General features: G+C 49.7%; 1 protein-coding gene across 1 annotated transcript in view; it reads right to left on the bottom strand.

Moving 5' to 3' along the window:
* Positions 1 to 2,987: 2,987 nt before the first annotated feature.
* Positions 2,988 to 23,024, bottom strand: part of capn3a (calpain 3a, (p94)) — a 94,773-nt gene continuing 74,736 nt past the window's right edge. The window contains exons 17-22 of the mRNA XM_055865629.1: positions 14,257 to 14,325; positions 14,054 to 14,132; positions 9,195 to 9,311; positions 8,998 to 9,050; positions 5,873 to 5,937; positions 2,988 to 4,132 (exon numbers count right to left, since the gene is read on the bottom strand). Coding sequence (XP_055721604.1) covers positions 5,911 to 5,937; positions 8,998 to 9,050; positions 9,195 to 9,311; positions 14,054 to 14,132; positions 14,257 to 14,325 — 345 coding nt within the window. The 3' untranslated portion in view covers positions 2,988 to 4,132; positions 5,873 to 5,910. The remainder of the gene's footprint in view (positions 4,133 to 5,872; positions 5,938 to 8,997; positions 9,051 to 9,194; positions 9,312 to 14,053; positions 14,133 to 14,256; positions 14,326 to 23,024) is intronic.

Genomic DNA, 23,024 nt, shown 5'->3' with positions numbered 1-23,024 from the left:
GGATGGTAGCTGGTACAGGGGAGACGTCGAGGATGGTAGGTGGTGTAGGGGAGACGTCGAGAATGGTAGGTGGTATAGGGGAGACGTTAAGGGTGGTAGGTGGTATAGGGGAGACGTCGAGGGTGGTAGGTGGTATAGGGGAGACGTCGAGGGTGGTAGGTGGTATATGGGAGACGTCGAGGATGGTAGGTGGTATAGGGGAGACGTCGAGGGTGGTATAGGGGAGACGTCGAGGATGGTAGGTGGTATAGGGGAGACGTCGAGAATGGTAGGTGGTATAGGGGAGACGTCGAGGATGGTAGGTGGTGTAGGGGAGACGTCGAGGATGGTAGGTGGTATAGGGGAGACGTTAAGGGTGGTAGGTGGTATAGGGGAGACGTCGAGGGTGGTAGGTGGTATAGGGGAGACGTTCAGGATGGTAGCTGGTACAGGGGAGACGTCGAGGATGGTAGGTGGTGTAGGGGAGACGTCGAGAATTTTAGGTGGTATAGGGGAGACGTTAAGGGTGGTAGGTGGTATAGGGGAGACGTCGAGGGTGGTAGGTGGTATATGGGAGACGTCGAGGATGGTAGGTGGTATAGGGGAGACGTCGAGGGTGGTATAGGGGAGACGTCGAGGATGGTAGGTGGTATAGGGGAGACGTCGAGAATGGTAGGTGGTATAGGGGAGACGTCGAGGATGGTAGGTGGTGTAGGGGAGACGTCGAGGATGGTAGGTGGTATAGGGGAGACGTTAAGGGTGGTAGGTGGTATAGGGGAGACGTTAAGGGTGGTAGGTGGTATAGGGGAGACGTCGAGGGTGGTAGGTGGTATAGGGGAGACGTCGAGGATGGTAGGTGGTATAGGGGAGACGTCGAGGGTGGTATAGGGGAGACGTCGAGGATGGTAGGTGGTATAGGGGAGACGTTGAGGATGGTAGGTGGTATAGGGGAGACGTTGAGGATGGTAGGTGGTATAGGGGAGACGTTGAGGATGGTAGGTGGTATAGGGGAGACGTTGAGGATGGTAGGTGGTATAGGGGAGACGTTCAGGATGGTAGGTGGTATAGGGGAGACGTCGAGGATGGTAGGTGGTATAGGAGAGAAGTCGAGGATGGTATAGGGGAGACGTCGAGGATGGTATAGGGGAGACGTCGAGGATGGTAGGTGGTATAGGGGAGACGTTCAGGATGGTAGGTGGTATAGGGGAGACGTCGAGGATGGTATAGGGGAGACGTCGAGGATGGTATAGGGGAGACGTCGAGGATGGTATAGGGGAGACGTCGAGGATGGTATAGGGGAGACGTCGAGGATGGTATAGGGGAGACGTCGAGGATGGTAGGTGGTATAGGGGAGACGTTGAGGATGGTAGGTGGTATAGGGGAGACGTTGAGGATGGTAGCTGGTATAGGGGAGACGTCGAGGATGGTAGGTGGTGTAGGGGAGACGTCGAGGATGGTAGGTGGTATAGGGGAGACGTCGAGGATGGTAGGTGGTATAGGGGAGACGTCGAGGATGGTAGGTGGTATAGGGGAGACGTCGAGGATGGTAGGTGGTACAGGGGAGACGTTCAGGATGGTAGCTGGTACAGGGGAGACGTCGAGGATGGTAGGTGGTGTAGGGGAGACGTCGAGAATGGTAGGTTGTATAGGGGAGACGTTAAGGGTGGTAGGTGGTATAGGGGAGACGTCGAGGGTGGTAGGTGGTATATGGGAGACGTCGAGGATGGTAGGTGGTATAGGGGAGACGTCGAGGGTGGTATAGGGGAGACGTCGAGGATGGTAGGTGGTATAGGGGAGACGTCGAGAATGGTAGGTGGTATAGGGGAGACGTCGAGGATGGTAGGTGGTGTAGGGGAGACGTCGAGGATGGTAGGTGGTATAGGGGAGACGTTAAGGGTGGTAGGTGGTATAGGGGAGACGTTAAGGGTGGTAGGTGGTATAGGGGAGACGTCGAGGGTGGTAGGTGGTATAGGGGAGACGTTCAGGATGGTAGCTGGTACAGGGGAGACGTCGAGGATGGTAGGTGGTGTAGGGGAGACGTCGAGAATTTTAGGTGGTATAGGGGAGACGTTAAGGGTGGTAGGTGGTATAGGGGAGACGTCGAGGGTGGTAGGTGGTATATGGGAGACGTCGAGGATGGTAGGTGGTATAGGGGAGACGTCGAGGGTGGTATAGGGGAGACGTCGAGGATGGTAGGTGGTATAGGGGAGACGTCGAGAATGGTAGGTGGTATAGGGGAGACGTCGAGGATGGTAGGTGGTGTAGGGGAGACGTCGAGGATGGTAGGTGGTATAGGGGAGACGTTAAGGGTGGTAGGTGGTATAGGGGAGACGTTAAGGGTGGTAGGTGGTATAGGGGAGACGTCGAGGGTGGTAGGTGGTATAGGGGAGACGTCGAGGATGGTAGGTGGTATAGGGGAGACGTCGAGGGTGGTATAGGGGAGACGTCGAGGATGGTAGGTGGTATAGGGGAGACGTTGAGGATGGTAGGTGGTATAGGGGAGACGTTGAGGATGGTAGGTGGTATAGGGGAGACGTTGAGGATGGTAGGTGGTATAGGGGAGACGTTGAGGATGGTAGGTGGTATAGGGGAGACGTTCAGGATGGTAGGTGGTATAGGGGAGACGTCGAGGATGGTAGGTGGTATAGGAGAGAAGTCGAGGATGGTATAGGGGAGACGTCGAGGATGGTATAGGGGAGACGTCGAGGATGGTAGGTGGTATAGGGGAGACGTTCAGGATGGTAGGTGGTATAGGGGAGACGTCGAGGATGGTATAGGGGAGACGTCGAGGATGGTATAGGGGAGACGTCGAGGATGGTATAGGGGAGACGTCGAGGATGGTAGGTGGTATAGGGGAGACGTTGAGGATGGTAGGTGGTATAGGGGAGACGTTGAGGATGGTAGCTGGTATAGGGGAGACGTCGAGGATGGTAGGTGGTGTAGGGGAGACGTCGAGGATGGTAGGTGGTATAGGGGAGACGTTGAGGATGGTAGGTGGTATAGGGGAGACGTCGAGGATGGTAGGTGGTAAAGGGGAGACGTCGAGGATGGTAGGTGGTACAGGGGAGACGTTCAGGATGGTAGCTGGTACAGGGGAGACGTCGAGGATGGTAGGTGGTGTAGGGGAGACGTCGAGAATGGTAGGTGGTATAGGGGAGACGTTAAGGGTGGTAGGTGGTATAGGGGAGACGTCGAGGGTGGTAGGTGGTATATGGGAGACGTCGAGGATGGTAGGTGGTATAGGGGAGACGTCGAGGGTGGTATAGGGGAGACGTCGAGGATGGTAGGTGGTATAGGGGAGACGTCGAGAATGGTAGGTGGTATAGGGGAGACGTCGAGGATGGTAGGTGGTGTAGGGGAGACGTCGAGGATGGTAGGTGGTATAGGGGAGACGTTAAGGGTGGTAGGTGGTATAGGGGAGACGTTAAGGGTGGTAGGTGGTATAGGGGAGACGTCGAGGGTGGTAGGTGGTATAGGGGAGACGTCGAGGGTGGTAGGTGGTATAGGGGAGACGTCGAGGATGGTAGGTGGTATAGGGGAGACGTCGAGGGTGGTATAGGGGAGACGTCGAGGATGGTAGGTGGTATAGGGGAGACGTCGAGAATGGTAGGTGGTATAGGGGAGACGTTCAGGATGGTATAGGGGAGACATTGAGGATGTTTGGTGGTATAGGGGAGACGTCGAGGATGTTTGGTGGTATAGGGGAGACGTTGAGGATGGTATAGGGGAGACATTGAGGATGGTAGGTGGTATAGGGGAGACGTCGAGGATGGTAGGTGGTATAGGGGAGACGTTGAGGGTGGTAGGTGGTATAGGGGAGACGTCGAGGATGGTAGGTGGTATAGGGGAGACATTAAGGGTGGTAAGCGTAACGAGGGAACATATTCAGTTGGTAGGATAGGGGAGAGTTGGAGTAGTGTAAATAAAACGTAATATTTTAAGAGATATTCGATGGGTTATGGAGAGGTGGCTCTGTGAGGTATGGTGACAGAAAAAGAGAGGTGATGTGTGTTTGATGCCTGAGAGAGAGAATGGTACATCTGGTAAGGAGTGGGGTGTGTTTAAAAAAAAAAAACATGGCCGACTCAGAAGAGACGGATGTTTCAGCAATACTGGGACATGGTCAGGAGAGGAAATTAGAGAAGCCTGAGACCTAGAGAGAGGGAAGAGGATAAGGATGGCTAACTGGTATGGACTGGTAGGTAGCAGTCTAATGTGAGGACTGGACTGGTAGGTAGCAGTCTAATGTGAGGAATGGACTGGTAGATAGCAGTCTAATGTGAGGACTGGTAGGTAGGTAGCAGTCTAATGTGAGGACTGGTAGGTAGGAAGCAGTCTAATGTGAGGACTGGTAGGTAGGAAGCAGTCTAATGTGAGGACTGGTAGGTAGGAAGCAGTCTAATGTGAGGACTGGTAGGTAGGAAGCAGTCTAATGTGAGGACTGGTAGGTAGGAAGCAGTCTACTGTGAGGACTGGTAGGTAGCAGTCTACTGTGAGGACTGGTAGGTAGCAGTCTAATGTGAGAACGGGACTGGTAGGTAGCAGTCTAATGTGAGGACTGGTAGGTAGGTAGCAGTCTAATGTGAGGACTGGTAGGTAGGTAGCAGTCTAATGTGAGGACTGGTAGGTAGGAAGCAGTCTAATGTGAGGACTGGTAGGTAGGAAGCAGTCTAATGTGAGGACTGGTAGGTAGCAGTTTAATGTGAGGACTGGTAGGTAGGTAGCAGTCTAATGTGAGGACTGGTAGGTAGGTAGCAGTCTAATGTGAGGACTGGTAGGTAGCAGTCTAATGTGAGGACTGGTAGGTAGGTAGCAGTTTAATGTGAGGACTGGGCTGGTAGGTAGCAGTCTAATGTGAGGACTGGTAGGTAGCAGTCTAATGTGAGGACTGGTAGGTAGCAGTCTAATGTGAGGACTGGACTGGTAGGTAGCAGTCTAATGTGAGGACTGGACTGGTAGGTATCAGTCTAATGTGAGGACTGGACTGGTAGGTAGCAGTCTAATGTGAGGACTGGTAGGTAGGTAGCGTCTAATGTGAGGACTGGAAGGTAGCAGTCTACTGTGAGGACTGGTAGGTAGGTAGCAGTCTAATGTGAGGACTGGTAGGTAGGAAGCAGTCTAATGTGAGGACTGGTAGGTAGGTAGCAGTCTAATGTGAGGACTGGTAGGTAGGAAGCTGTCTAATGTGAGGACTGGTAGGTAGGAAGCAGTCTAATGTGAGGACTGGTAGGTAGGAAGCAGTCTAATGTGAGGACTGGTAGGTAGGAAGCAGTCTACTGTGAGGACTGGTAGGTAGCAGTCTAATGTGAGGACTGGTAGGTAGGTAGCAGTCTAATGTGAGGACTGGTAGGTAGGTAGCAGTCTAATGTGAGGACTGGTAGGTAGGAAGCAGTCTAATGTGAGGACTGGTAGGTAGCAGTTTAATGTGAGGACTGGTAGGTAGGTAGCAGTCTAATGTGAGGACTGGTAGGTAGGTAGCAGTCTAATGTGAGGACTGGTAGGTAGCAGTCTGTGAGGACTGGTAGGTAGCAGTCTAATGTGAGGACTAGACTGGTAGGTAGCAGTCTAATGTGAGGACTGGACTGGTAGGTAGCAGTCTAATGTGAGGACTGGTAGGTAGCAGTCTAATGTGAGGACTGGTAGGTAGCAGTCTAATGTGAGGACTGGTAGGTAGCAGTCTAATGTGAGGACTGGACTGGTAGGTAGCAGTCTAATGTGAGGACTGGTAGGTAGCAGTCTAATGTGAGGACTGGAAGGTAGCAGTCTAATGTGAGGACTGAGGGGTGAAGGAGCTGGTCGTACAGGCAGGGTTAGGGCTACGTTTTGGGACAGTCAGTATTGAGGTACATTCCTGTCATATAGTTCTGCTCTGTTCATGTAGGATGGGTCTCACCTGGGAGGACATCTGGCTGAGAAGACCTGTCTGGCAATCTAGGCATACATGGTCAGCTGGAGCCACTGGACAATGAGGAGAGACATAGAGGGGTAGTATCAGTCACGACATAGAGGGGTAGTATCAGTCGGGACAATGAGGGGTAGTATCAGTCGGGACATAGAGGGGTCGTATCCGTCGGGACATAGAGGGGTCGTATCCGTCGGGACATAGAGGGGTCGTATCCTTCGGGACATAGAGGGGTCGTATCCGTCGGGACATAGAGGGGTCGTATCCGTCGGGACATAGAGGGGTCGTATCCGTCGGGACATAGAGGGGTCGTATCCGACGGGACATAGAGGGGTCGTATCCGTCGGGACATAGAGGGGTCGTATCCGTCGGGACATAGAGGGGTCGTATCCGTCGGGACATAGAGGGGTCGTATCCGTCGGGACATAGAGGGGTCGTATCCGTCGGGACATAGAGGGGTCGTATCCGTCGGGACATAGAGGGGTCGTATCCGTCGGGACATAGAGGGGTCGTATCCGTCGGGACATAGAGGGGTCGTATCCGTCGGGACATAGAGGGGTCGTATCCGTCGGGACATAGAGGGGTCGTATCAGTCGGGACATAGAGGGGTCGTATCAGTCGGGACATAGAGGGGTCGTATCAGTCGGGACATAGAGGGGTCGTATCAGTCGGGACATAGAGGGGTCGTATCAGTCGGGACATAGAGGGGTAGTATCAGTCGGGACATAGAGGGGTAGTATCAGTCGGGACATAGAGGGGTAGTATCAGTCGGGACATAGAGGGGTAGTATCAGTCGGGACATAGAGGGGTAGTATCAGTCGGGACATAGAGGGGTAGTATCAGTCGGGACATAGAGGGGTAGTATCAGTCACGACATAGAGGGGTAGTATCAGTCAGGACATAGAGGGGTAGAATCAGTCACGACATAGAGGGGTAGTATCAGTCTGGACATAGAGGGGTAGTATCAGTCACGACATAGAGGGGTAGTATCAGTCGGGACATAGAGGGGTAGTATCAGTCTGGACATAGAGGGGTAGTATCAGTCACGACATAGAGGGGTAGTATCTGTCTGGACATAGAGGGGTAGTATCAGTCGGGACATAGAGGGGTAGTATCAGTCGGGACATAGAGGGGTAGTATCAGTCGGGACATAGAGGGGTAGTATCAGTCGGGACATAGAGGGGTAGTATCAGTCGGGACATAGAGGGGTAGTATCATTCGGGACATAGAGGGGTAGTATCAGTCGGGACATAGAGGGGTAGTATCAGTCGGGACATAGAGGGGTAGTATCAGTCGGGACATAGAGGGGTAGTATCAGTCGGGACATAGAGGGGTAGTATCAGTCGGGACATAGAGGGGTAGTATCAGTCGGGACATAGAGGGGTAGTATCAGTCGGGACATAGAGGGGTAGTATCAGTCGGGACATAGAGGGGTAGTACCAGTCGGGACATAGAGGGGTAGTACCAGTCTGGACATAGAGGGGTAGTATCAGTCACGACATAGAGGGGTAGTATCTGTCTGGACATAGAGGGGTAGTATCAGTCGGGACATAGAGGGGTAGTATCAGTCGGGACATAGAGGGGTAGTATCAGTCGGGACATAGAGGGGTAGTATCAGTCGGGACATAGAGGGGTAGTATCAGTCGGGACATAGAGGGGTAGTATCAGTCGGGACATAGAGGGGTAGTATCAGTCACGACATAGAGGGGTAGTATCAGTCTGGACATAGAGGGGTAGTATCAGTCACGACATAGAGGGGTAGTATCAGTCACGACATAGAGGGGTAGTATCAGTCTGGACATAGAGGGGTAGTATCAGTCACGACATAGAGGGGTAGTATCTGTCTGGACATAGAGGGGTAGTATCAGTCGGGACATAGAGGGGTAGTATCAGTCGGGACATAGAGGGGTAGTATCAGTCGGGACATAGAGGGGTAGTATCAGTCGGGACATAGAGGGGTAGTATCAGTCGGGACATAGAGGGGTAGTATCAGTCGGGACATAGAGGGGTAGTATCAGTCGGGACATAGAGGGGTAGTATCAGTCGGGACATAGAGGGGTAGTATCAGTCGGGACATAGAGGGGTAGTATCAGTCACGACATAGAGGGGTGGTATCAGTCTGGACATAGAGGGGTAGTATCAGTCACGACATAGAGGGGTAGTATCAGTCTGGACATAGAGGGGTAGTATCAGTCTGGACATAGAGGGGTAGTATCAGTCGGGACATAGAGGGGTAGTATCAGTCGGGACATAGAGGGGTAGTATCAGTTACGACATAGAGGGGTAGTATCAGTTACGACATAGAGGGGTAGTATCAGTCGGGACATAGAGGGGTAGTATCAGTCGGGACATAGAGGGGTAGTATCAGTCGGGACATAGAGGGGTAGTATCAGTCGGGACATAGAGGGGTAGTATCAGTCGGGACATAGAGGGGTAGTATCAGTCGGGACATAGAGGGGTAGTATCAGTCGGGACATAGAGGGGTAGTATCAGTCGGGACATAGAGGGGTAGTATCAGTCGGGACATAGAGGGGTAGTATCAGTCGGGACATAGAGGGGTAGTATCAGTCGGGACATAGAGGGGTAGTATCAGTCGGGACATAGAGGGGTAGTATCAGTCGGGACATAGAGGGGTAGTATCAGTCGGGACATAGAGGGGTAGTATCAGTCGGGACATAGAGGGGTAGTATCAGTCGGGACATAGAGGGGTAGTATCAGTCGGGACATAGAGGGGTAGTATCAGTCGGGACATAGAGGGGTAGTATCAGTCGGGACATAGAGGGCTAGTATCAGTCGGGACATAGAGGGGTAGTATCAGTCGGGACATAGAGGGGTAGTATCAGTCGGGACATAGAGGGTTCGGGACATAGAGGGGTAGTATCAGTCACGACATAGAGGGGTAGTATCAGTCGGGACATAGAGGGGTAGTATCAGTCGGGACATAAAGGGGTCGTATCAGTCACGACATAGAGGGGTAGTGTCAGTCGGGACATAGAGTATCAGTTAGCGCGCTGACAAACATCTTCTGTCAAGACAGCCCCTAAGGCAATAGTACCATCATGTTTGTTCCACGTTATTCATCATCATACTGTGTAGCATTAGCATTAGCAGCTTACCTCCAAGACACTAAGTCTGATCGTACCATCCTGATCAAAGGCTTGGAACACCCCTGCAAAAACAAAAACACCCCATTTCATCAATCAATCAATAAAACATGAACATGGCAGACAGAATACGAAGGTGAAGCGTGTGTCAGTGACTTACTGAACATGGCAGACAGAATACGAAGGTGAAGCGTGTGTCAGTGACTTACTGAACATGGCTTCCAGCCGGACCAGACAGCTGATGAAACTGTTAAAGTCTATGTTCATGTCCTCGTTGGCGTAGCGCATGGTGATGATGTCATAGAGCTGATTGTTGAGACGGAAGCCTGAACGGGGCACAAGGACACAACAACTGAGTTAGAGACAAGACCGTAAAATATATTGGACGTAGAGATTAGACTGTGGAGTGGATGGAGTCCGTTAATTCCAGGGTCTGGATACATTTACTCTTGGCTTTTTAAATGACCTCTAATAATGTCACAGATATTCTTGAACACTTTTCTTACCTCGTCCCTCGGGCTTGAATTCCTGGCTCATAGACCCTGGTAACATTGTGCAACAAAGTGGGACTTTGGGTGTGGTTAAAATAGAGGCTGGAGAATGCTATTTATGCTGAGTTTATTAATACACTGAAAACAAACGTACTGATACCAAAAACGACGTGTCATGTGGTCCCACAGTTGACAGTTCATGTCAGAGCAAAAACCAAGCCATGAGGTTAAAGGAATTGTCCGTAGTGTTCCGAGACAGGATTTTGTCGAGGCACAGATCTGGGGAAGGCTACCAAAACATTTCTGCAGCACTGAAGGTCCCCAAGAACACAGTGGCCTCCATTGTTCTTTAATGGAAGAAATTTGGAACCACCAAGACTCTTCCTAGAGCTGGCCACCCAGCCAAACTGAGCAATCGGGGGAGAAGGGCCTTGGTCAGGGAGGTGACCAAGAACCCGATGGTCACTCTGACAGAGCTCCAGAGTTCCTCTGTGGAGATGGGAGAACCTTCCAGAAGGACAAACATCTCTGCATCACTCCACCAATCAGGCCTTTATGATAGACGGAAGCCACTCCTCGGTAAAAGGCACATGACACGTCTGAAGGAAACCTGACACCATCCCTACGGTGAAGCATGGTGCTGGCAGCATCATGCTGTGGGGATCCTAGTCAGGATTTAGGGAATGGAGCAAAGTACAGAGAGATCCTTGATGAAAACCTGCTCCAGAGCGCTCAGGACCTCAGGCTGGGGTGAAGGTTCCCCTTCCAAATAGAGGTGTGCCAAGCTTGTAGTGTCATACTTGAGAAGACTTGAGGTTGTAATCACTGCCAAAGGTGCTTCAACGATGTACTGAGTAAAGGGTCTGAATACTTATGTAAATGTGATATTGTATTTTTAATAAATTTGCGAAAATGTCTAAAAACCTGTTTGCATCGTCATTATGGGGTATTGTGATGCCATTATGGGGTATTATGTGTAGATTGATGAATCCATTTTTAGAATAAGGCTGTAACGTAACAAAGTGTGAAAAAGGTGGAGGGGTCTGAATACCTTCCCGAATACACTGTATATCTACTGTAGTACTCTATGTTAACCTTTCACGGGTCTCTACCCCGGGTCCGGGAGCACCCCCCCACACTGAGTAGCATCGCTAGCATAGCGTCACAATTAAATAGTAGCATCTAAATATCATTAAATCACAAGTCCAAGACACCTAATGAAAGATACAGATCTTGTGAATAAAGCCACCATTTCAGATTTTTAAAATGTTTTACAGGGAAGACAAAATATGTAAATCTATTAGCTAACCACGTTAGCAAAAGACACCATTTTTCTTTGTCCACCATTTTTTCTCAACACCAGTAGCTATCACCAATTCGGCCAAATAAAGATATTGATAGCCACTAACCAAGAAAAAACCTCATCAGATGACAGTCTGATAACATATTTATGGTATAGGATAGGTTTTGTTAGAAAAATGTGCATATTTCAGGTATAAATCATAGTTTACAATTGCACCCACCATCACAACTCGACTACAAAAAATACAGAGCAACGTGTATTACCTAATTACTAATCATAAAACATTTCTTAAAAATACACAACTCACAGCAATGGAAAGACACAGATCTTGTGAATTCAGACAACATTTCAGATTTTCTAAGTGTCTTACAGCGAAAACACAATAAATCGTTATATTAGCATACCACATGTGCAAACGTTACCAGAGCATTGATTCTAGCCAAAGAGAGCGATAACGTAATCATCGCCAAAATGTATTAATTTTTTCACTAACCTTCTCAGAATTCTTCAGATGACACTCCTGTAACATCATATTACAACATACAAATAGAGTTTGTTCGAAAATGTGCATATTTAGCCACCAAAATCATGGTTAGACAATGAGAAAAGTAGCCCAGCTGGTCAGAAAATGTCGTGCGCCATATTAGACAGTGATCTAGTCTTATACATAAATACTCATAAACTTGACTAAAAAATACAGGGTGGACAGCGATTGATAGACAATTTAATTCTTAATAAAATCGCTGAATTACAATTTTTAAATTATCCTTACTTTTCAATACAGGTTGCGCCAAGCGAAGCTACACCTAACAAAATGGCGGCATAAGCGTTTCACATTTTTCGACAGAAACACGATTTATCATAATAAATTGTTCTTACTTTGAGCTGTTCTTCCATCAGAATCTTGGGCAATGAATCCTTTCTTGGGTCTAATCGTCTTTTGGTCGAAAGCTGTCCTCTTGCCATGTGGAAATGCCCACTAACGTTCGGCATGAACTGGAAACGTGCCCAGCGGTTCAAAGTGTCTCAGAAAGAAATGCCTCAAAATCGCACTAAACGGATATAAATTGCTATAAAACGGTTCAAATTAACTACCTTATGATGTTGTTAACACCTATAACGAGTAAAAACATGACCGGAGAAATATTACTGGCTAAACAAAAGGTTGGAAGGAGGCGAGTCCGACGTCCTTCGTGCGTCAGGCGCAGGCAGCCAAAGGAAGTTACTTCCGGTATTTGGTGATTTATAGAGGCACTGATTGCGCAATCGACTCCATTCAAAGCGTCATCACGTACTGACATCCAGGGGAAGACGTAAGAAGTGTCTGTTTCTCCATAGCATTTACAGGGACCTTTGAACTGACTCCAGATCAGGGGCCAAGATGTCTGAAATCTGACTCCCTATCATGAAAAGTGCTGTAGAAGGAGTTCTGTTTCACTCAGAGACAAAATTCTAACGGCTATTGAAACTAGAGAGTGTTTTCTATCCAATAATAATAATAATATGCATATTGTACGAGCAAGAATTGAGTACTAGGCAGTTTAATCTGTAGAGCAAATTATGCTAATGCGAAACAGCACCCCCTATAGTGACAAGAAGTTTTAAGAAGTTAACTTCATTGCTGAAAGTGTTCTGGAACGTAAAGGGTATCAATCACCCTTATGAAGATACATAATATGATATCCTTCCTGGAAAGGAGAGGGCGGCTAGTTGCTTTCTACAGGGCTGTGGTAAGATAAACACAACCGTTTTCCAAAAAAAGTACCCAATTGTCATAATTAAAAAGTAAAAAGTACCCAATTGTCATACTTGAGTAAAAGAAAACAGGAAATTACTAAATTCAAAGTGAAAGTCCCGGGTGGCGTAGCGCTCTAAGGCACTGCGTCTCAGTGCGTGAGACGTTACTACAGACACCCTGGTTCAAATCCAGGCTATATCACAACCGGACGTGATTGGCAGTCCCATAGGGCGGCACACAATTGGCCCAGCGTCATCCGGGTTTGGGTTTGGCCGGTGTAGGCCGTCATTGTAAATAAGAATTTGTTCTTAACTGACTTGCCTAGTTAAATAAAGGTTAAATTAAAAAAATGGATGTTTGAAGAAAAAAAATACTACTTGAGTAAAAGTCAAAAAGTATTTTGTTTTAAATATACTTAAGTATCAAAATTAAATGTAATTGCTAAAATATACTTAAGTAGTACAAGTGTAAGCATTGGTGTTTAGTGAGTCCGCCAGATCAGAGGCAGTAGGGATGACCAGGGATGTTCTCTGTTTAGTGAGTCTTCCAGATCAGAGGCAGTAGGGACGACCAGGGATGTTCTCTGTTTAGTGAGTCCTCCAGATCAGAGGCTGTAGGGACGACCAGGGATGTTCTCTGTTTAGTGAGTCCTCCAGATCAGAGGCAGTAGGGAGGACCAGGGATGTTCTCTGTTTAGTGAGTCCTCCAGATCAGAGGCAGTAGGGACGACCAGGGATGTTCTCTGTTTAGTGAGTCCTCCAGATCAGAGGCAGTAGGCAGTGGCAGTGCTGTAGAAGGAGTTCTACCAGGGATGTTCTCTGTTTAGTGAGTCCTCCAGATCAGAGGCAGTAGGGAGGACCAGGGATGTTCTCTGTTTAGTGAGTCCTCCAGATCAGAGGCAGTAGGGATGACCAGGGATGTTCTCTGTTTAGTGAGTCCACCAGATCAGAGGCAGTAGGGAGGACCAGGGATGTTCTCTGTTTAGTGAGTCCACCAGATCAGAGGCTAGAAGGGATGGCCAGGGATGTTCTCTTGATAAGTGTGTGAATTGGATAATTTTCCTATCCAGCTTAGCATTTTAATTTCACCTTTATTTAACCAGGTAGGCCAGTTGAGAACAAGTTCTCATTTACAACTGCGACCTGGCCAAGATAAAGCAAAGCAGTGCGACACAAACAACAACACAGAGTTACACATGGATTAAAACAAACATACAGTCAATAATACAGTAGAAAAATCTATATGCAGTGTGTGCAAATTCAAAATGTAACGAGACCTTTTGGGTGTCCGGGAAAATGTATGGAGTAAATGGTACATTATTTTCTTTACGAATGTAATTAAAGTAAAAGTTGTCAAAAATACAAATGGTAAAGTACAGATACCCCCAAAAAACGACTTAAGTAAAAATACTTTAAAGTACTACTTAAGTACTTTACACCACTGCTATAGAGGACATGTCTTTCCATCTTGTTGTAGATGCTGAAACAGGGATACGATCTACCTGTCTATTCTATTCTATCGTATCTGGTAACTAACCTGCATCGTTGACGGCATTTCTCATCTCGTAGCTGTTGATGATACCAGCCTGGTCCGAGCTATAGTGTCGAAAGATTCCCTGAGAAACAGAGCATTTCTTAAATCTACAAATCTGACCCTATTTACAGTGTCATCGAGAGTGGAGAGAAACCCAGTATTCTGAAGACGAAGAAGATGAGGATGATGAAGAAGAGCATTCTCACCTGCCACTGTTTGATCTTGTTCCAGAGATGTCTGAACTCCTGCAGGTTGAGTCTGCCAGTCCCGTCCATCTAGACGTTAGCTTTAGTTAAGACCACAGTGGGCGGACGTCAACATGGAAACTCACAATCACTTCCTGTCAACAAAGTCGCGTACTCTGAATAAGTTTTTTCAACACTTCCTGGTTGTTACGTTAGTATACGTCATCAGGTATTTTCTGTAACGCCCATGACCTCGGGCTACTGAGAACTACTGCAGTAAAAGGTGAATTTGCTCCTGATGTTTGTCCGCCGTTGGCCATGTCTGTAGTCCCAACAGGCTGTGTTCTCTCTAGTTTATTCAGACCTCTCATGGGGACCCACAACTGCTGCACGTTCTACATGTTTTCCTGAGCTAGCACATCTCATTCAAATTGTAAACTAATCCTCAAGCCCTTTTACTAAGTGAATAAGGTAAGCTAGTTCAGGACTACAACTAAATTGTGAAAATTTCTGGTGGGGTCCTGAGGAGAGGTTTGAGAACCACTGCTGTAGACAACAAAACCTGACCCGGACGGGTCTCTATCTACAGACGACACAACCTGACCTGGGAGGGTCTCTATCTACAGACAACACAACCTGACCTGGGAGGGTCTCTATCTACAGACAACCTGACCTGAGAGGGTCTCTATCTACAGACAACCTGACCTGGGAGGGTCTCTATCTACAGACGACACAACCTGACCCGGACGGGTCTCTATCTACAGACGACACAACCTGACCTGGGAGGGTCTCTATCTACAGACAACACAACCTGACCTGGGAGGGTCTCTATCTACAGACAACCTGACCTGGGAGGGTCTCTATCTACAGACAACCTGACCTGGGAGGGTCTCTATCAACAGACAACCTGACCTGGGAGGGTCTCTATCTACAGACAACCTGACCTGGGAGGGTCTCTATCTACAGACAACAAAACCTGACCTGGGAGGGTCTCTATCTACAGACAACACAACCTGACCTGGGAGGGTCTCTATCTACAGACAACCTGACCTGGGAGGGTCTCTATCAACAGACAACCTGACCTGGGAGGGTCTCTATCTACAGACAACAAAACCTGACCTGGGAGGGTCTCTATCTACAGACAACCTGACCTGGGAGGGTCTCTATCTACAGACAACCTGACCTGGGAGGGTCTCTATCAACAGACAACCTGACCTGGGAGGGTCTCTATCTACAGACAACAAAACCTGACCTGGGAGGGTCTCTATCTACAGACAACCTGACCTGGGAGGGTCTCTATCAACAGACAACCTGACCTGGGAGGGTCTCTATCTACAGACAACAAAACCTGACCTGGGAGGGTCTCTATCTACAGACAACCTGACCTGGGAGGGTCTCTATCTACAGACAACAAAACCTGACCTGGGAGGGTCTCTATCTACAGACAACCTGACCTGGGAGGGTCTCTATCTACAGACAACACAACCTGACCCGGACGGGTCTCTATCTACAGACAACCTGACCTGGGAGGGTCTCTATCTACAGACAACCTGACCTGGGAGGGTCTCTATCTACAGACAACCTGACCTGGGAGGGTCTCTATCTACAGACAACCTGACCCGGACGGGTCTCTATCTACAGACAACCTGACCTGGACGGGTCTCTATCTACAGACAACCTGACCTGGGAGGGTCTCTATCTACAGACAACACAACCTGACCTGGGAGGGTCTCTATCTACAGACAACCTGACCTGGGAGGGTCTCTATCTACAGACAACCTGACCTGGGAGGGTCTCTATCAACAGACAACCTGACCTGGGAGGGTCTCTATCTACAGACAACAAAACCTGACCTGGGAGGGTCTCTATCTACAGACAACCTGACCTGGGAGGGTCTCTATCTACAGACAACCTGACCTGGGAGGGTCTCTATCAACAGACAACCTGACCTGGGAGGGTCTCTATCTACAGACAACAAAACCTGACCTGGGAGGGTCTCTATCTACAGACAACCTGACCTGGGAGGGTCTCTATCAACAGACAACCTGACCTGGGAGGGTCTCTATCTACAGACAACAAAACCTGACCTGGGAGGGTCTCTATCTACAGACAACCTGACCTGGGAGGGTCTCTATCTACAGACAACAAAACCTGACCTGGGAGGGTCTCTATCTACAGACAACCTGACCTGGGAGGGTCTCTATCTACAGACAACCTGACCTGGGAGGGTCTCTATCTACAGACAACCTGACCTGGGAGGGTCTCTATCTACAGACAACCTGACCCGGACGGGTCTCTATCTACAGACAACCTGACCTGGACGGGTCTCTATCTACAGACAACCTGACCTGGGAGGGTCTCTATCTACAGACAACCTGACCTGGGAGGGTCTCTGTCTACAGACAACCTGACCTGGGAGGGTCTCTATCTACAGACAACCTGACCTGGGAGGGTCTCTGTCTACAGACAACCTGACCTGGGAGGGTCTCTATCTACAGACAACACAACCTGACCTGGGAGGGTCTCTATCTACAGACAACCTGACCTGGGAGGGTCTCTATCAACAGACAACCTGACCCGGGAGGGTCTCTATCAACAGACAACCTGACCCGGGAGGGTCTCTATCTATAGACAACCTGACCTGGGATTGTCTCTATCTACAGACAACCTGACCTGGGAGGGTCTCTATCTACACACAACCTGACCTGGGAGGGTCTCTATCTACAGACAACCTGACCTGTGTTACGTTCCCCAGTTTCTGTGTTCTGTTTTGTATTTTAGTGTGTGTGTTTCAGGAGATGGCTTCCTGAAGTACTCCCCAACCAGCTGATTGGTCAACCCCAGGCTAATTGGTGATTGGAGCTGACCCCGCCCCCTCGTCAAGAAGCTGCTGACTCTAATCACCATTGCCACCTCAAGATAAAAGCCAGTGTTCTGCCCAGGAGATGGAAGGGAGAGAGAGATGAGATTTGGAGTAGTGATTTGGAGATTGTGATATAGTGTGGGTTGTGTATCAGAAAGTGTGGTATGTACTGTTGTTGTTGGTAGCAGTTTTTCTATGTCCTGTGTTTGTGAGTGTTTGTGAAATCATTAATAATTACTCTGTTTCATTTGTTCCCAGGGGGGAAGGAGAAGGCACTTTGGGAGTGCTTAGGCAAGAGGCCCGCGGGCATACATATACTCGTAGTATATTTACTGTCTAGGCACACTAGGTAAGACCTGGGCGGACCACCCCCTGTATTTTGGTTAGGGCACCAGACGGTGCTAAGTTAGGTAAGTTAAGTGGGTAGGCAGGTTAGATAGGAGAGGGGGGAACTTTGATATTTACTTTCTTTGCTTTGGTTCCGTCCAGCCCCTTTTCCCCATATTACCGTGTAAGAAAATAAATCCAAGTAAACGGTAAAATCTGCTTTTGTGTCATCCTTACTCGCACCTACAGTCCATACCTCTTGCACTTCAGAGAGTTGAGTTGTAGCAGGGAGTTGCGTTCCCTCTTCTCAGAGGCGTGCGTAACACCTGGGAGGGTCTCTATCTACAGACAACCTGACCTGGGAGGGTCTCTATCTACAGACAACACAACCTGGCCTGGGAGGGTCTCTATCTACAGACAACCTGACCTGGGAGGGTCTCTATCTACAGACAACCTGACCCGGACGGGTCTCTATCTACAGACACCACAACCTGACCTGGGAGGGTCTCTATCTACAGACAACCTGACCTGACCTGGGAGGGTCTCTATCTACAGACAACACAACCTGACCTGGGAGAGTCTCTATCTACAGACAACCTGACCTGGGAGAGTCTCTATCTACAGACAACCTGACCTGGGAGGGTCTCTATCTACAGACAACCTGACCTGGGAGGGTCTCTATCTACAGACAACCTGACCTGGGAGGGTCTCTATCTACAGACAACCTGACCTGGGAGGGTCTCTATCTACAGACAACCTGACCTGGGAGGGTCTCTATCTACAGACAACCTGACCCGGACGGGTCTCTATCTACAGACAACCTGACCTGGGAGGGTCTCTATCTACAGACGACACAACCTGACCTGGGAGGGTCTCTATCTACAGACAACCTGACCTGGGAGGGTCTCTATCTACAGACAACACAACATGACCTGGGAGGGTCTCTATCTACAGACAACCTGACCTGACCTGGGAGGGTCTTTATCTACAGACAACCTGACCTGGGAGGGTCTCTATTTACAGACAACCTGACCTGGGAGGGTCTCTATCTACAGACAACACAACCTGACCTGGGAGGGTCTCTATCTACAGACAACCTGACCTGGGAGGGTCTCTATCTACAGACAACCTGACCTGGGAGGGTCTCTATCTACAGACAACACAACCTGACCTGGGAGGGTCTCTATCTACAGACAACCTGACCTGGGAGGGTCTCTATCTACAGACAACCTGACCTGGGAGGGTCTCTATCTACAGACAACCTGACCTGGGAGGGTCTCTATCTACAGACAACCTGACCTGGGAGGGTCTCTATCTACAGACAACCTGACCTGGGAGGGTCTCTATCTACAGACAACACAACCTGACCTGGGAGGGTCTCTATCTACAGACAACCTGACCTGGGAGGGTCTCTATCTACAGACAACCTGACCTGGGAGGGTCTCTATCTACAGACAACCTGACCTGGGAGGGTCTCTATCTACAGACAACCTGACCTGGGAGGGTCTCTATCTACAGACAACCTGACCTGGGAGGGTCTCTATCTACAGACAACCTGACCTGGGAGGGTCTCTATCTACAGACAACACAACCTGACCTGGGAGGGTCTCTATCTACAGACAACCTGACCTGGGAGGGTCTCTATCTACAGACAACAAAACCTGACCTGGGAGGGTCTCTATCTACAGACAACACAACCTGACCTGGGAGGGTCTCTATCTACAGACAACCTGACCTGGGAGGGTCTCTATCTACAGACGACACAACCTGACCTGGGAGGGTCTCTATCTACAGACAACCTGACCTGGGAGGGTCTCTATCTACAGACGACACAACCTGACCCGGACGGGTCTCTATCTACAGACGACACAACCTGACCTGGGAGGGTCTCTATCTACAGACAACACAACCTGACCTGGGAGGGTCTCTATCTACAGACAACCTGACCTGGGAGGGTCTCTATCTACAGACAACCTGACCTGGGAGGGTCTCTATCAACAGACAACCTGACCTGGGAGGGTCTCTATCTACAGACAACTTGACCTGGGAGGGTCTCTATCTACAGACAACAAAACCTGACCTGGGAGGGTCTCTATCTACAGACAACACAACCTGACCTGGGAGGGTCTCTATCTACAGACAACCTGACCTGGGAGGGTCTCTATCAACAGACAACCTGACCTGGGAGGGTCTCTATCTACAGACAACAAAACCTGACCTGGGAGGGTCTCTATCTACAGACAACCTGACCTGGGAGGGTCTCTATCTACAGACAACCTGACCTGGGAGGGTCTCTATCAACAGACAACCTGACCTGGGAGGGTCTCTATCTACAGACAACAAAACCTGACCTGGGAGGGTCTCGAACTACAGACAACCTGACCTGGGAGGGTCTCTATCAACAGACAACCTGACCTGGGAGGGTCTCTATCTACAGACAACCTGACCTGGGAGGGTCTCTATCTACAGACAACACAACCTGACCTGGGAGGGTCTCTATCTACAGACAACCTGACCTGGGAGGGTCTCTATCTACAGACAACCTGACCTGGGAGGGTCTCTATCTACAGACAACAAAACCTGACCTGGGAGGGTCTCTATCTACAGACAACACAACCTGACCTGGGAGGGTCTCTATCTACAGACAACCTGACCTGGGAGGGTCTCTATCTACAGACGACACAACCTGACCTGGGAGGGTCTCTATCTACAGACAACCTGACCTGGGAGGGTCTCTATCTACAGACGACACAACCTGACCCGGACGGGTCTCTATCTACAGACGACACAACCTGACCTGGGAGGGTCTCTATCTACAGACAACACAACCTGACCTGGGAGGGTCTCTATCTACAGACAACCTGACCTGGGAGGGTCTCTATCTACAGACAACCTGACCTGGGAGGGTCTCTATCAACAGACAACCTGACCTGGGAGGGTCTCTATCTACAGACAACCTGACCTGGGAGGGTCTCTATCTACAGACAACAAAACCTGACCTGGGAGGGTCTCTATCTACAGACAACACAACCTGACCTGGGAGGGTCTCTATCTACAGACAACCTGACCTGGGAGGGTCTCTATCAACAGACAACCTGACCTGGGAGGGTCTCTATCTACAGACAACCTGACCTGGGAGGGTCTCTATCAACAGACAACCTGACCTGGGAGGGTCTCTATCTACAGACAACCTGACCTGGGAGGGTCTCTATCTACAGACAACAAAACCTGACCTGGGAGGGTCTCTATCTACAGACAACACAACCTGACCTGGGAGGGTCTCTATCTACAGACAACCTGACCTGGGAGGGTCTCTATCAACAGACAACCTGACCTGGGAGGGTCTCTATCTACAGACAACAAAACCTGACCTGGGAGGGTCTCTATCTACAGACAACCTGACCTGGGAGGGTCTCTATCTACAGACAACCTGACCTGGGAGGGTCTCTATCTACAGACAACAAAACCTGACCTGGGAGGGTCTCGAACTACAGACAACCTGACCTGGGAGGGTCTCTATCAACAGACAACCTGACCTGGGAGGGTCTCTATCTACAGACAACCTGACCTGGGAGGGTCTCTATCTACAGACAACACAACCTGACCTGGGAGGGTCTCTATCTACAGACAACCTGACCTGGGAGGGTCTCTATCTACAGACAACAAAACCTGACCTGGGAGGGTCTCTATCTACAGACAACACAACCTGACCTGGGAGGGTCTCTATCTACAGACAACCTGACCTGGGAGGGTCTCTATCTACAGACGACACAACCTGACCTGGGAGGGTCTCTATCTACAGACAACCTGACCTGGGAGGGTCTCTATCTACAGACGACACAACCTGACCCGGACGGGTCTCTATCTACAGACGACACAACCTGACCTGGGAGGGTCTCTATCTACAGACAACACAACCTGACCTGGGAGGGTCTCTATCTACAGACAACCTGACCTGGGAGGGTCTCTATCTACAGACAACCTGACCTGGGAGGGTCTCTATCAACAGACAACCTGACCTGGGAGGGTCTCTATCTACAGACAACCTGACCTGGGAGGGTCTCTATCTACAGACAACCTGACCTGGGAGGGTCTCTATCTACAGACAACAAAACCTGACCTGGGAGGGTCTCTATCTACAGACAACCTGACCTGGGAGGGTCTCTATCAACAGACAACCTGACCTGGGAGGGTCTCTATCTACAGACAACAAAACCTGACCTGGGAGGGTCTCTATCTACAGACAACCTGACCTGGGAGGGTCTCTATCTACAGACAACCTGACCTGGGAGGGTCTCTATCAACAGACAACCTGACCTGGGAGGGTCTCTATCTACAGACAACAAAACCTGACCTGGGAGGGTCTCGAACTACAGACAACCTGACCTGGGAGGGTCTCTATCAACAGACAACCTGACCTGGGAGGGTCTCTATCTACAGACAACAAAACCTGACCTGGGAGGGTCTCTATCTACAGACAACCTGACCTGGGAGGGTCTCTATCTACAGACAACAAAACCTGACCTGGGAGGGTCTCTATCTACAGACAACAAAACCTGGGAGGGTCTCTATCTACAGACAACCTGACCTGGGAGGGTCTCTATCTACAGACAACCTGACCTGGGAGGGTCTCTATCTACAGACAACCTGACCTGGGAGGGTCTCTATCTACAGACAACCTGACCTGGGAGAGTCTCTATCTACAGACAACCTGACCCGGACAGGTCTCTATCTACAGACAACCTGACCTGGACGGGTCTCTATCTACAGACAACCTGACCTGGGAGGGTCTCTATCTACAGACAACCTGACCTGGGAGGGTCTCTGTCTACAGACAACCTGACCTGGGAGGGTCTCTATCTACAGACAACCTGACCTGGGAGGGTCTCTGTCTACAGACAACCTGACCTGGGAGGGTCTCTATCTACAGACAACCTGACCTGGGAGGGTCTCTGTCTACAGACAACACAACCTGACCTGGGAGGGTCTCTATCTACAGACAACCTGACCTGGGAGGGTCTCTATCAACAGACAACCTGACCCGGGAGGGTCTCTATCTACAGACAACACAACCTGACCTGGGAGGGTCTCTATCTACAGACAACCTGACTTGGGAGGGTCTCTGTCTACAGACAACCTGACCTGGGAGGGTCTCTATCTACAGACAACACAACCTGACCTGGGAGGGTCTCTATCTACAGACAACCTGACCTGGGAGGGTCTCTATCAACAGACAACCTGACCCGGGAGGGTCTCTATCAACAGACAACCTGACCCGGGAGGGTCTCTATCTATAGACAACCTGACCTGGGATTGTCTCTATCTACAGACAACCTGACCTGGGAGGGTCTCTATCTACACACAACCTGACCTGGGAGGGTCTCTATTTACACACAACCTGACCTGGGAGGGTCTCTATCTACAGACAACCTGACCTGGGAGGGTCTCTATCTACAGACAACCTGACCTGGGAGGGTCTCTATCTACAGACAACACAACCTGACCTGGGAGGGTCTCTATCTACAGACAACCTGACCCGGACGGGTCTCTATCTACAGACAACACAACCTGACCTGGGAGGGTCTCTATCTACAGACAA

The sequence above is a fragment of the Salvelinus fontinalis genome, chromosome 16 (assembly GCF_029448725.1).
Source record: "Salvelinus fontinalis isolate EN_2023a chromosome 16, ASM2944872v1, whole genome shotgun sequence".
Classification (NCBI taxonomy): domain Eukaryota; kingdom Metazoa; phylum Chordata; class Actinopteri; order Salmoniformes; family Salmonidae; genus Salvelinus; species Salvelinus fontinalis.
Note: the sequence above shows the minus strand (reverse complement) of the source record. Positions and strands in the feature narration are given on the sequence as shown.